At 37.9% G+C, this 14,318-nt stretch overlaps 2 protein-coding genes across 4 annotated transcripts in view; one reads left to right on the top strand and one right to left on the bottom strand.

Annotated features, from left to right (window-relative positions):
• Positions 1-2,113: 2,113 nt before the first annotated feature.
• On the top strand, positions 2,114-4,853 carry epcam (epithelial cell adhesion molecule). Its single transcript, XM_086093843.1, has 9 exons — positions 2,114-2,461; positions 3,079-3,180; positions 3,267-3,525; positions 3,614-3,679; positions 3,785-3,851; positions 3,938-4,036; positions 4,104-4,301; positions 4,387-4,431; positions 4,520-4,853. Exons 1-9 carry the CDS (start codon positions 2,407-2,409, stop codon positions 4,541-4,543), a joined length of 915 nt encoding a protein of 304 aa, XP_085949969.1. The 5' UTR covers positions 2,114-2,406; the 3' UTR covers positions 4,544-4,853.
• Positions 4,854-8,300: 3,447 nt separating this feature from the next.
• Positions 8,301-14,318, bottom strand: part of plekhh2 (pleckstrin homology domain containing, family H (with MyTH4 domain) member 2) — a 28,330-nt gene continuing 22,312 nt past the window's right edge. For all 3 annotated transcript variants that reach the window (XM_086093744.1, XM_086093745.1, XM_086093746.1), the window contains 9 exons: positions 14,076-14,253; positions 13,318-13,476; positions 13,141-13,238; positions 12,113-12,254; positions 11,898-12,034; positions 11,336-11,465; positions 10,474-10,560; positions 10,080-10,229; positions 8,301-8,800 (listed from right to left, as the gene is read on the bottom strand). In XM_086093744.1, coding sequence (XP_085949870.1) covers positions 8,615-8,800; positions 10,080-10,229; positions 10,474-10,560; positions 11,336-11,465; positions 11,898-12,034; positions 12,113-12,254; positions 13,141-13,238; positions 13,318-13,476; positions 14,076-14,253 — 1,267 coding nt within the window. In that variant the 3' untranslated portion in view covers positions 8,301-8,614. The remainder of the gene's footprint in view (positions 8,801-10,079; positions 10,230-10,473; positions 10,561-11,335; positions 11,466-11,897; positions 12,035-12,112; positions 12,255-13,140; positions 13,239-13,317; positions 13,477-14,075; positions 14,254-14,318) is intronic.

Below are 14,318 nucleotides of genomic sequence, written 5' to 3'. Positions count from 1 at the left end.
GAAACATTATTAGCACAGACTAGTTTCTGTTGAAAATTATTGAATGTCATCCACTGTAATTCTGCTTTTTAAATAAGGAAGTGACGGCTGAAGATTCATTTTAGAACGTACATCTTTGGGCATGATTATAGACCGTGGGCTGCGGAGTAAAAAGAGCTTCTGTTTTTAAGTTTTGTCTTTTGTGACCACCATTAGGGGTGGTGGTAACAAAACAAAATATTTCCCCCAGAACCTTCTAAAGAACTAACTTTTTGTGTCATATTCGCAAATGTTGCACAGAGAAGGCTACCGGTCCGAAAGAATCCAGACTGCACCTAAATGTTGGCATTTGACCTTAAAATTTAAGACACTAAAACTAAGTATTTTTTTAAATATATATATATAAGGGTACACTTGTGACCTGCAGTATTATTATTTTTTTAATTGTAGAATATTTGTTGATGGTCCTAAATACTGAACACAGGTTCTTAAGAATTTTAATTTCTTTGTATAAAAAAAAAACATATCATGGAATAAGGGGTAAATAAGGCATTATAACAACTAAGTATTGTTACATATTTACACACTTAACACTTTGCAGTGCAGACTATACAGTATGTCCTTAACAGGATATAACCCTCTTACAGTCCATGTCTGATATCCACCCACCCATAATTAAAATTACATAAATGCTTAAGCTCACCAGCTTGAGGTTGCTTTTGTGATACGGAAAACACAACAATCTTTTTTCTTTATTCCCCAATACTACATAGGATACCTGTACTTAGTAGTATTGCAAATCCAGCTGCCTCTTAAGGATATTGGCCAGAATAGTGAATACAATGGTATTTTATATTGCATATAAAATATACATAAGCAGTATAGTGCAACATAATCTTTAAAACAAAACAACAATATGTACTGTTGGTATGTCCAGTCCTTTTGCTCCATCATTACATCTTCAATATCATTTGATGAAGTTTAACTAATGTTATTTTGTTGATGTGGTAGAAGCCGATTGCTCACATAATTACCATAACAATTGACAGATTATGATTTTTGTGGAAATGTTTAATTTGTACGTGATGTTTACCATCCATCCATTTATTATAGAGTTTGTTCTCATTAAGATCATGTGTGAGTTGGAGCGTATACCAGCAGGATATACCCTTGAACTGGTCATCATATCACTGTGTCACTGAAAAGGCATGTGAACAAGATAGATAGATACTATTTACTGTCAATGGCTATGCTAAAAATTTGAATGGCACTCATCATGGAGACAATGAGTGCATGTTGTGAACAATATTTCTAAGGTAAATAATCATTGAAACTTAGTTAGGTGTGACTCATCTGCGGCCGTCCATGATTCACAACAGAAATGGTTTCTTAAAACTGGTATCAGTCTTAAAACATACTGACTCAACATACGGTCTTAGGTCATCTATTACGTCATCATGTGACAGTGTTGAATTTCAAAGGCTTTCAAATGTGTTTAATATTCAACATAAATTAGTCAAATTGCCTTTGTATCTTAGATATTAACATATGTGAAGTTAAGTGTTTGTATACTGATACAAAAGTCTCCTATTAAGAGAAGCTCTACTAAAACAAGATCTGAAGGACTCAAAATGAAACTTCAGAAAAGTATGATTATTTCACTTTTACTTCCCAATTCAAATATTGACATTTAAGTATTCATGTTAAAATGCTGTACAAAATTAAATTCTCCACATATGTACACGAAGTGCATACCCTCTTTGCCTATAGTGTAGCATCCATTTAGAAGAACGTTACATGAAAACAGAATATTAAAAACAATTAAGAACTGTTTTGCAAGTGTGAAATATATATATATATATATATATATATATATATATATATATATATATATATATATTGATGGAGCTTCTTTTGTATGTACCTCACATAAAGTGGTAAATAGCTATTTTTTATTACCGGACAAGCCAAAAGTCGCACACGAAAAAGAAGAAGCTTTCAAATAGCTGAGAACCACATTACCAAATATGGCCACACCGGAAAAGGTGCGCGTGAATTCCCTCAAACTCCGCCTCTTTCACCACCCATGCAAATTAACGTGACGTATTGAGACTACCTGTGTTATAAATTCTCTTCATGCCTGCTTGATTTATCAGTTAGTAGACTAGACAACCACAGGTGATTGAGTCAACGCGCCTCAGAGTTCACTTGAGAGACACGCCTGCTGCTTTGAGTGAGCCTTTACCTTACTTTGCCCGCGCTCGTCTGTTCAAACAGGTTTGACGAGGACACACCTGTAGAAGAACAGGAAGCTATTTGTCTCGACTCCATTTTTGACCTCTGTGGACGACGGACGGACGGATCGAAAGAAAGAGAAGGAGGACTTTCAATTAACTTGGTTTTTCCGCCATTAATTCAACTACGAAGATGTGGATTGTTCTTGTGCTTGCCGCCCTCGCGGTAGGAGCCTCAGCTCAAAGCTGTAAGTAATTAATTCAACGTTTGTTGTGCTTTCAGCGGACGTTCGTTTCGACAACCTTTTTGACAAAAATAATACTGTTTCAAGTTGCTCAAACACTTTAAAAACACGAATATTCAACGTTTAAATTACTTTACAGTGGTTTATACCATGTTTAGAATATCTCGCCTACCTGTTTGTATTTAAATAAGCATTACTCATGTTGGTCGTTTGAAGGTGTGTTACATTCTTATATTCTGGGAAAGTCCGATTTTTAAAACGTAATGCGGATATATCAATCGCATTCAGTTTCGTTGCTGAGTGGGGGTGGGGAATTTGCTAGTCCCGCTCCTCCGGGACTTCTCTGTTTGGAGAAACCAACGCCCATGACTTGATGGCGTCTTGTTTGCTTTTGTTGCACTGGCGTCATATAAATAGAATACAGTACAGTGCAACCTTCCTGACCTTCGCCCTTTTTAATGAATAATGTCAAATCATGAACAATTTCATTTTCAAATGTTTGAACTCTCTATTTAGAAGCCATTGTAACCGTATTAATAATTTATCACACAATTTGAATGCATGTTCTAGCACTAATCTTGTTTCCATCATGATGTTAATTCTGGTGTTTTGCTCTCCAGGTTCATGTAGCTCTATGAAATGGGCCACCTGTGATGGAAATCCTTGTGAGTGTTACCTCCTGATTGGTGATCAGATGAAACAGGAGCTGAACTGCGATGACTGTAAGTAAATGATCCAACTTTTGCTGAAGGAACATGGGTTGAGTGGTCAACTTAACACATGCTTTTCAACCACCATGTATCTCCAGTGATCCCCAAGTGCTTCTTGATGAAGGCTGAGATGTACAGAGCCAAAAAAGGCTTGGACACTCGTACCGGAGGAAAGCCCGTGGAGAGCGCTTTTGTGGACAATGACGGCATCTACGACCCAGAGTGTGAGAACGATGGCAAATTCAAGGCCAAGCAGTGCAACAACACAGAGGAGTGCTGGTGCGTCAACAGCGCCGGTGTTCGCCGAACAGACAAGGGAGACAAGAACCTGAAGTGTGAGAAGCTGGTGGAGACCTAGTAAGTTGTTTCATCCTCGGCTTGTGTTGCGGAGCAGAAGGGAAACTTATAATTTGTTCGTACAACCCTAAAATATTTTGTCTCGTAGCTGGGTCCGTCTTCAGCTGAAGCACAAACCGATGACGGGTGATGTTGATGCTAGTAAACTGAAAGTGTAAGTACATGCAATGGTGTTAATTTTGGACAGCTCATACTAGAGTGAGATTTGTTAAGCATTGTATCTGAGTGTTTGCAGTAAAAAGTGTTCTTTCCCTAACAGGGCTATTGCTGATGCTATCCATAAGCGTTATGACAACTTTAACAAAGACATGGTCAAAGAGATTGAGGTAAGTGGACTCTTGAGCGTTTGTTTACCGTGAATTTACACCTGAAGCAACACTTGGGAGAACTTTTTTTTTCTTCTTTCTTGCAGTATGATCCTGATGCCCGCTTGATTGTGGTGGACGTAATGAAGCCCAAGGGAGAGCGCAAGAGCGATCTGACCAAATTGGCCTACTACATGGAGAAAGATGTAATGTACTACTAAATAACACCATTTTTTGTTTTTGCAACATACTGACCGTCTCCTCCCCTTTCAGGTGAAAGTGCTGCCACTGTTCAAGGACCAGGAACAATTTGAGCCCGTTGTCGGCTCCCAGAGAATGGAAATGGAGGACATCGTGGTGTACTACGTGGATGAGGAGCCACCAACATTCACCATGAAGAATCTTACCGGTGGAATCATTGCAGTCATCGTGGTGGTCGTGCTGGCTGTGGTGGCCGGCCTGCTACTCCTGGTGAGTTGATGAAAATCCAAATGTATGGAGATCATCTTGAGCATTAGTTATTAACAATTCTTTTTTGTTTTCTGTCCGTGTGTAGTTCTTCCTGAGACGGCGTCAAAATCAGAAGTACAACAAGGCTCAGGTGAGTAGAACGCAATGCTTCAGAGATTTTTCATCTTAGAACCTTCTCATATTTCATATTAATGATGACCTTTTTATTTTTTGTGCAGCAAAGAGAGATGGAGCCCATGTAAATTCTTCATCGCTGCCGGAGGCCAGAGTCCTCGTTGGACGCACGTACTTGCAGTGTGCCATACACAGTTCTACAAGGAAGACAAATTTTTGTAAAGGAACAATCAACATGCGATTCATACTGCCTTCTATTTATAAGTTGTGTAAAGTTTTTGGCACTCCTCCACTTCTATTCCATGCTTAAAATGTGTCCTCGTAAATGTGGCTTTTAAATTTTAGACACTGAACGGTTTAAATTGTGTTAGATTGTACAGTTTCATACAAGTGTGTGTTTTGTTGGATTGTTTTTAATAAAACCATTTAAAGACTGTGGTTGAAGCTTATTGGTGTTTGTTTAAAGGTGCGTTATAGTGCAATGACTCATGCTGGGCTAATAAGCCACTTGTGCCTCCATTCTTTACAATGCATATATTAGTTGATGCCAAATGCATTTATGATGAATGAGGAAAAACAGACTACTTTTGTAGTTTCCATTAATGGATTATTACAAGTGTTTGCATAAATAATGCCTTAACTTCTCTAGAATTTTGATTCTCTACGTTCATGTTGACATGAAGGTCTGGTGTACTAAATGGACAGTGCATTAGTTACAAATTGTGTTTAAAATGGTGGAGCTTCACGCGCAAACCTTTGAGAAGACGGGCAGCTGCCCCATGGTTAATTTTTTATTGAATTGGTGCTTAATGGCCACTGATTACGAAAACAAAACTGCGTGATGCTGCCCCCCCCCCAAAAGGGTTCAAGGTTGACTCAAGGTGACCTTGAACCTATTTTACTGTCTAGGTCCTGTCCTACGTGATAGAAACTGAACTGTCACAAATGTTACTGACATCTCAACGTATTACTCCGGATTTGTTTTTCTAGCTGAGTGTGTGCAGTATGGGTACGATATATGTACTGGCAATACTGTTTTGACTATGAAACCGGCTGGGTGACACTGTCGGGAGGTGTGTTCGATGCATGTGTTTGTCTCTGAAGCCGTTCAGGATTGCGCTCAACCTGCCAGTCAGGTTTTGCCTTGTTTGAAGAAACAGACATTATTCATGCACCCAGTGACACAACAAGAAAAGCTCTTGCTTAAAAGGATTTCACACTGCTGGTGAAATGTCAAAAGTCAAAATGGCGGAAGTGGCAAAATAAATAGCCATTCACTAACTAAAATAGAGACAGGTGTTTTGATGCCTGCCGTAACTTGTTCATAGGGTTGTTCATGAGCAAATTAATCCTTGTGTCAATTCTGTCAAGTCATTTACAGAAACTTGACATCATGATAGTAACAAGCAGTAAGAAGCACTGTAGTAGTTACAGGTGTAAATGTGAATCATTGTTTGTCCTTGTGCCCTGTGATTGGCTGATGCCGAGTCAGGTGGACCCCACTCTCACCTGCCGAGGCTCCAGCTCACCCCTGACCCAAATGGGAACAACGGTGAAAGAAAATGGATGGATAATCATAATAATAACAGAAGTGTTTTTAAAATAAAAATGACTTTTTGTAGTATTTTTTTTTCTTTTTCATACTGGGGTTGGTTTCTTATTTTCAACCCGTCTTATGAAGCCAAATAAACAAAATGAACCTATTTCATATGCAATACAATTCTACAGCAATCAAAACACTGTGTTGTGTGTTTTGAGGCATATGGCAGTAATAAACGTGATTGGTTTTATTTATTTATTTGTACTCGTCACACAATAAGCAAACAGGGAAATAGTGTCATTATTTGTATTTACTTGTAATTTACCGTTTCATTCCAGGCCTCACCCACTTGTCGCTCCCCCCCCCCTTTTTTTTTTTTAGTCACCACAGCAACCTGGAACAAAAGCACATCTCAAAACTAGTTCGGACAGGTCGGGTATCGTATGTCCTCCCCCTGCCTTGTGTGAAAGAGTGCTGGAATGAGGGAGTGTCATTTGCTGTCAGGTGGCGGTTGACGGTATCAACACGTCACGCCGAGTCACTCCAATTAGACAGCAGGGGAAATTTTGCGGGGAGGAGCAACTTGAGGCTGCGTGTTTTGGGAGTGGGAGGTGTCTCTGAACAATGACTAGGGTTTGAGCAGTTATTCAATATTTTGATATCCAGCTGAAGGGTGCTCTTTATCTTCACTAGGACAACTTTGCCATTCTAGTCGAGGAAGATACATCATGTGACTAGTGAGGCAAGATTAGTTGACAACTGTGAGCTACGAGTGTTACTAGTGCCTCTCATAGCATTGGTAGCATGCAGTTGTCAACTAGTGCCTCACTACTCACTAGTAATGGGAAGCTGTCCTACTGGTGAAGACAAAGACCATACTAGTACATGGACCATAACTCATATACTGCCATAAATTAAAAATATTATTATTATATTAATATTTCTATTAGTTTAACATTTTTTCCATTTTTGATTGTACATTTAGAACAGATATAAAATTTGTGATTAATTGTGAGTTAACTAGTGAAGTCATGCGATTAAATATTTTAATCGTCTGACGTCCCTAATTTTTAATAATCTTTTTTTAATCACGGCAGGCGATAATTTTTTTAAAATTATAATTAATCGCATGACTTCACTAGTTAACTCACGATTCATCACTAATTGTATATCTGTTTTAAATGTACAATAAAAAAAATCTAGGTTTTCATACTCTTGTTAACAAAAGTGGAAAACATGTTAAACTAATACAAATTGTTCAAATGAATTTTTGACGTCTATAGCCGTCAATGGCAGTGATTGAGTTAAAGGGGAAGTCAAATATTTCCCCCCCCTGTGTAAACATGGTATTGTGATTAATATTGTTCTTGTAGAATGTGAAATAAGTAGCAAAATACACATTTTTATCCATCACAGGGGAGGGTCGACCATTTTGCTATTTGTCGTCGACTGAAAATGACGTTATGTGTTATGATTTTCTGTTACCTGAGCCATGTCATTTTCAGTCGACAGCAAGTGGAAAAATGGCCGCCCCTTGAGATGTATAAAAGCAGGTGGATTTTTGACTTGACTTCCACTTTAAGCTGGAATCGAACCCAATACGTGCTCAAAGGGCCTGTCATGCTGAAGGCATGGATTAATGAGATGAACTGAACATGACAGACAAAGTTGGAATTTCACACATTTGTAGTTTTAATTATCGTTTCTTCACTTATGCATGCTAAAAAATGATTTAAATAAAATGCATTCTGACATCAATGGAAGATCATATAAAAGTACCTTTACATTAAATGACTTTTTCCCCCCAGCAATGATATCATGAAGCGTGTGGTAAATGTCGCACATAACATCCTTCTGCAGCTTGAAGAAGATTTTCACTATTCGTATAGGTGTCGCTTACCTTTCACTCCTGGTTATTCAGTAACCACGAAGCACATTGCTGGCGGGATTGCTACTCTTTTATAACTCGTCCTTCTTCCTCACCAGCTTCACTTCCCTTATTGCACTGCAAATACTTCAGCCAGAATATTAGGTACACCTGCACAATCTGTCTGACCATAGAAGTTTTAGGAGGGAAGGAAAATACGAGAAGCATGTCTCAGTCGTGTCAACCAAACAGTATTATGATTTTTTTTTCCAAACACATTCTTGTCCTCCTCCAGTCTAATTCGATTCTGCAGATGTAGCTTATGCTGTGGCTATTACTTTCCATCATTTTCCATCACTTCAAACTTGTTATGACCTTTTATCACTTCTTACATAACATGACCTTCATTACAGAACAGCGTGCACTAGGCATATATATATATATATATATATATATATATATATATATATATATATATATATATATATATATATATATATATATATATATATATATATATATATATATATATATAATCCTTTTCCTCCAGACCACATGAACCACACAACAGAGATGAATGATATTGAGAACGTTAGCTTAGTCAATCAGTAAACAGTGTTGACTCAACGAGAAATGCTTCAGATTGGTTTGCACCTTTGTACCTATAAAACGAGCGGAATCCCTTTCAAGTGGTACGTCATCTCCCAAATATTGTGTGCGGGGAAATTCTGGCCTCTAAGACTTGACCTTTTTTTTTTTTCTCTTTGATAAACCCAGATCAGAACTGTGCTGTCACAACAATGTGGGGGTCTTACTGGGACGACCCAGCGCTGGCGGAGACTTGCTCCTCAGCTCCTTGCACTTCAGGCTGACTGGCTGGGCCACCATGAGAGCAGGGGCGGAGAGGTGATGCGCTGCGGCCTTCTGCTGATGCGCACTGTTGATGTAGCTGGAGACGAGGAGGGTGATCTCTCTGATCTGTTTGTGAAACACAACAGTCAGTGCATCCAACCACTGAATCACGTTTCTATACAAACGTACACCTGTGGGCAAATCTTTGGGTGAAGTTTAACATAAGGGGAAGCCGAGGTGAAGTGAATCAAGTCTCCTTCAAGCAGTAGTCATTTTAATGAGAAATGACCTAAATGCGTTTCTGACATTTTTTTTTTTTTTACTATGTCTGCTTGTCATTTCTCTGCTGTTGGAGCAACAGAGAAAGAATAATTATTCTGCCTAGCAACAAGTGACCATACAAAAGTGTGATGTGCAATACTCTCTGTTGATCCTGTTAGCTATCTTACACTTAATTTCACTTTTTCATTAGGTTATCAAAGGGGACAAATTATGGGTGAAAAAGAGAAGTGAATATTACGTGTACTGTAACTCTTTTTCCTTTGTGCATTTTGACAGAAGAATTTAAAGCTAGTGGTGAACTAATAGAATGCAACGAATCGGTGCCTCGGAGCGTCCACACTTCGAAAGCCTACCACAAATAACTACGTCACAAAGTTCTTTTCCTTCGGATATCCAGGGCAGAAAGATGGCGGCGAAACATGTCAGCCTCCTGTAAGGCGCGACGCGCGACCTATGTAATATAATTAGTGATTACAAGACCCACGATTATATAAAAAATTGTACATTCATGTGATAGAACTTTTTTTTGTTGCACATTATTGAAATGAATAGTGTTATTTATTAAATGAATGATTGTTGAAAAATGATACACTCTTATTATGGTACCTGTGAACTGTTTTAAATTGGGGGGGGGGGGGGTCTCCTTTAAAATAAATCTCTGTGTAATTATTGACTGTACAGTGGTTAGTTATATCATATCATATATATATATTTTTTAATCAGTGTCAGATCTTTCTTATTTAACAAACCTAAAGCCACATTTTATGTATGTGTTTACGTGCGTGCTTAATTTAAAGTGACGGGACTCAACAGGGTCTCTACAGCTTAAGGTATGTTAATTTTAAGACTTTTAAATCATTTTCAAACTCCATTTAAAAGTAAATTTAACTTCATAATGTTCCCCTTGTCTCATGTTGTCCAAAGTTGCCACAGTACATAAATGACATGCATCCGCTCGTTCTGCTATCGTGATTGCGCGATGTGACCATGAGTAATTCAGAAATGATTTTTTTAAGAATGTCAATTTATTTTGAGAATAGATTCGTGGATTCTGTGCGTTTTAAAGATCTGTGGGATTCCTGGTCACAATAAAGCAGAATTTGATGCACATTTTTCCACTAACCTTTGACACGTCCATAGCAAATGTGTGGTTCTCCGAGGGTTTATCTTTGCTCGTGTTGTTACCGCTGTTCTGTACCACCACCAGCATAAAATCCTGTTTGCAGCCCCCAAACGTCATCACATTTTTGTAGGGGTGGGACACCAGCGGTTTCTAAAAAAAAAGAAAAAAGGAAAAGAGGTTATGTGCTTTTGTACTAGCCAAGTGACACTTTTGATGACAACACAGTAAATAATTTGACCGCTGGCTCGACAACAATTCAATTACTCTTGGTGACCACTCACGTTGTGTCACAAAAACTTTTAAAATGATTTTTTTTTTTTACTTTAAATTTGATTAACACAGCAGTTCAGTAGAGTGAGTAATAGTATGTGCGTGTGACCAGAATGAAGCTCACAATAGAGTTGTGCTCCAGAACACTGATACCATCTTCGTGAACGGCCAGCCAAACACGTGTTGATGGGTCTGGAGAGGGAGTGATGGACTGAAAACACAAATTCAATTAATTTATAACACATCTTTATCTTTATTTCAATTTCAGCGAATTGTTGTTTAATACACTAACAAAAAAATGCTAATATGATATGACCCTGTAAATGTACAGATGTAGTGTAAAATGTCACTAATAATCAACTGTCAGTAGTATTTCGATTTTTCTCCACTACAATTTGCTTTTCAGTTGAATTGCAACTATTGTTTTAAAAGAATGCAGACAAAGATGTGAAATTCATTACCTGGTAAATGGTTAAAAAAAAAAGTCCTTTGTCTTAAACATATTAACATTTAATAACAGCTGTTTATATTGTAGCATGAATGATTTTGACTGATGATTGAACCTAAGATTGCTGCGATCAAATGATTTTTAACTCTCTACCAGTCCAAATTTTCAACTAAACTTTCCTAAAACGGTCTAGGTGTATTTACCCTTAGTTTGTCATGCCCCCTAATTCAAGGCTCAGAAATAATTAATTAATCAAGGAATTGAATATCCTCAGATCAAAATCAGGACTCTTCCAAATGTTGATAAAAACCTGGTACTTGAATATCTGATGATGCAAGTGAAGTGTAAACAACACAAAAAAACCCACCTGTTGTAAAACTAAACTTCAACAAAAGCAGAGACCATCAAATATGGTTTAGATCAAGTCATAATCGAGGTCTGTCGATTATAAAATAAATAACTGCAGACCGTTACCAGCATAGTAATGCTGAGGTATTTTATTTTTTGAGTACTTTATATTTGAGTTACAAACACTCACCTCGGCTTCAAACAGTTTGGCGCCAAAGAAAGGCCACTTCTTAGCAACAGTCAGGTAAATCCTGACACACTCGGATGAACTTCGACCCCTGAGTGAGGACCAGCGTGCAGAGAGACGCTGGAGTAATTGTCTTGAAAGACACAAATAAATAAATTAATTACCAATCATAGTCTTCTTGAAGCCTCCCAAAAAGTTGCGTTGCACAACTTAATGTCTGATGAAAACGTAGGGTCCGAGCACCTCTTTCTATTCCAGAGATAATCTTCCAGTTTCACAGATCAAAACAAAAATCAGTGGTCTATTAAAACGGGACGCACAAAATCATCTTAAAAACTCATGCCCGAAACAGGAGCAGGAAGTCGGCCATTTTGGTTTGAAGCAGCCATTTTGGGTGAATTGGGACTCCAATTTAGTTGCAAAAATTTTAGGCAATTATTTCAAGGGTTCACCATTAAAAAAAAAAAGCAGGTGTAAGGGCTCGTTCATTGCTGCTTGCAGCTTCAGCATGATTACTATTGTTATATAAAATTAAAATTGTACTTTTGTAAGCTTATTCTGCTACCTAAATTGCTCCTCAGATGTGGTCCGACGATAGTGTTTAGGGTAGAATCTCTCCAGGACCTGTTTCAAAGTTTGGTTGGACTTAGTTTGAACCGGTCCAGGACTTGAGAAGGGACGTTCAAAATCCCCAAACTCAACCTGATAGGTAAATAAAAACAGACAATAAAAATACAATTAAAAAAGTAATATATAGATGCGAAACTTGAACTTTCAGACCTGGGCCAGTAAGGCAGCCATTTCCAGAGCCAGCTCCTTATTGATGGGGAAGTGTCCTGCTATAATGGCCTCATTGATCTGATAGGCCAACAACAACCTTTCCCTTTCTGACTCCCCCCTCACCTGGCTGGAGAAGTACAGCCTGCAAAGATGAAGATGATTGTAAATGTATGAATACATTCTTATTTGACTGGTACTTGTTGAGCTCCACTACATTACAAGGAAAGCATTAAGAGACCGGGACATGACACCTGCAGCCCACCCACTGATTGATTAGATTAAGAGTTTGGCTGCAATGTATCCCAAAACTTTTGTCCCAATAGCATACTTGGCTTATAATTTACATAATGTCTAGCTCAACCTAGTTTTTCCACAATGTTTAATCCATGTAATGTTTATACTAGCGGTGTAAAAAAATAAAAAATCAAATCGCAACGCAGCAGACACGTCATATTTGTGGAGACTGGGGTCAAGTTGTATTTTACAATTTGAAAAATGTGCAGAATTTCACAAGTTACTTCATGTTAAAGATAAAATAGCTCTTAATATGAAAAGAAAAATACACTGAGCTGTCACCAGTGTCTTACAAATGCAATCATGCCATCTAGTGGCAGAAAAAATGACCTAATCACAAATCAATATCACAATCGGGGTTTTTTTACAGTACAGCACATCTTTTTAATTTTAACTCAATTTTATGAATTATTATGACACTACTGTATAAATGACTAAAAGATGCAGCCATATTTCTATTAGTTTAAATTTTTTTCTATTTTTATGTTAACAGTATGAAAACTTTGTATTGTATATTTAGAACAGATCTAAAATTTGCGATTAATCGTGAGTTAACTATTGAAGTCAGGTGATTAATTCCGATTAAAAATTTTAATCCCTTGACACCCCGAGTTTTTACTGTACGTCAATTGTTACGAAGCATCAAACAACATGTGCCACATGAACAGAATATTAAACACTCATGCAATCATATAATAATGCTTTACCATTAACACCTTTAGTTGTTGGCATACCTGTTCTTGTAAGTAAGGCGGACTGTTCTGGTGTTTTCGGACTTGCCAGTGTGCTGATCTTTGGATGCTTGTTCCCATTTTGATATAATATCACAAATCTGCCATAGACATGCAATAGACGTGAATTTACAGAAGAATAGTTAAAAAATCAGAAGCTGTCGATGAATAGAAGATCACCTTGATGCTCCCTTGATGCAAGCAATGCTCCAGCTCTCGTCCAGTCGGGTCATCAGTGTACACACTGAAACCGGACAGCCCTGTTTTCCTCATGCCGGTGTCCTGGTTGAGACGGCACTGGAACTCATCCACAGTGGTCGATGCATCAAAACTTACCACCTGTGAAAAGGTAATTACTTTTAGCGAGATTAGCAATTATGCTCAGTGATTTGAAAAGTGTTTTCCCAAATTTGTCTCTAAATTTTAATCCTCTGATGTTGCATTCATTGCAATTTGCAACACACAAATATAATTCAGGTGGACAAGAATTGATTGATTGATTTTATCCTTGATACGTGAAGGCTATACATGTTCCAATCCAAACTAAAACTCAAGTTCATTAAGTCTTAGATGTACCAAAATCTTGTGTGACCCATTAATGTCAGTTAATATATTGTAATCCTATCAATTTGCTAACTTGGTCATTTGAACAAATAAGAACCAGACAACCGCAGGTCAACATGACTACATTGCTGACTTTGGATGTATTTTTTATGGTACACCCAACTACTGACTACTGAGCTACTAAAATATACCTTAAATCAGAACACACCATTTGAGTTTGATATGTGTCAACTACATATTCGAGGGAATATTGAGAGTGTTTGCATGAATTTACTGCAATCGTTACAGCCACTCACACCATAACTGTATGACACCATTGTGGTGTTACAACAAGCTTTTTGTCCTAATCACTCTGTTATTACTACTATTATTACCTGGTAGGTGTTATTGAGGAAGTGAACAGGCACACTAAATGGCAGGGAGTGGTGATAGGGATTCCTTAGCAGGATAGAAAGGATCTCCATGCGGGATGGTCTGGCCTGCCTCTCACCCTTCTGCTGGGTGCGCTCCATTGAACGTTGGCAGTAGATGGCATATTTACCCACCTCAGTCCTGGGGACAGAATTAGAAACATTGATAATTCAATAGGCAGTCTCAATCCAAATTTTGCATTATTG

Source organism: Leptonotus elevatus, chromosome 13, assembly GCF_054856555.1.
Source record: "Leptonotus elevatus isolate MCC_2025b chromosome 13, RoL_Lele_1.0, whole genome shotgun sequence".
NCBI lineage: Eukaryota > Metazoa > Chordata > Actinopteri > Syngnathiformes > Syngnathidae > Leptonotus > Leptonotus elevatus.
The sequence above is the reverse complement of the archived record's forward strand: the minus strand, read 5'-3'. Positions and strand labels throughout refer to the sequence as shown.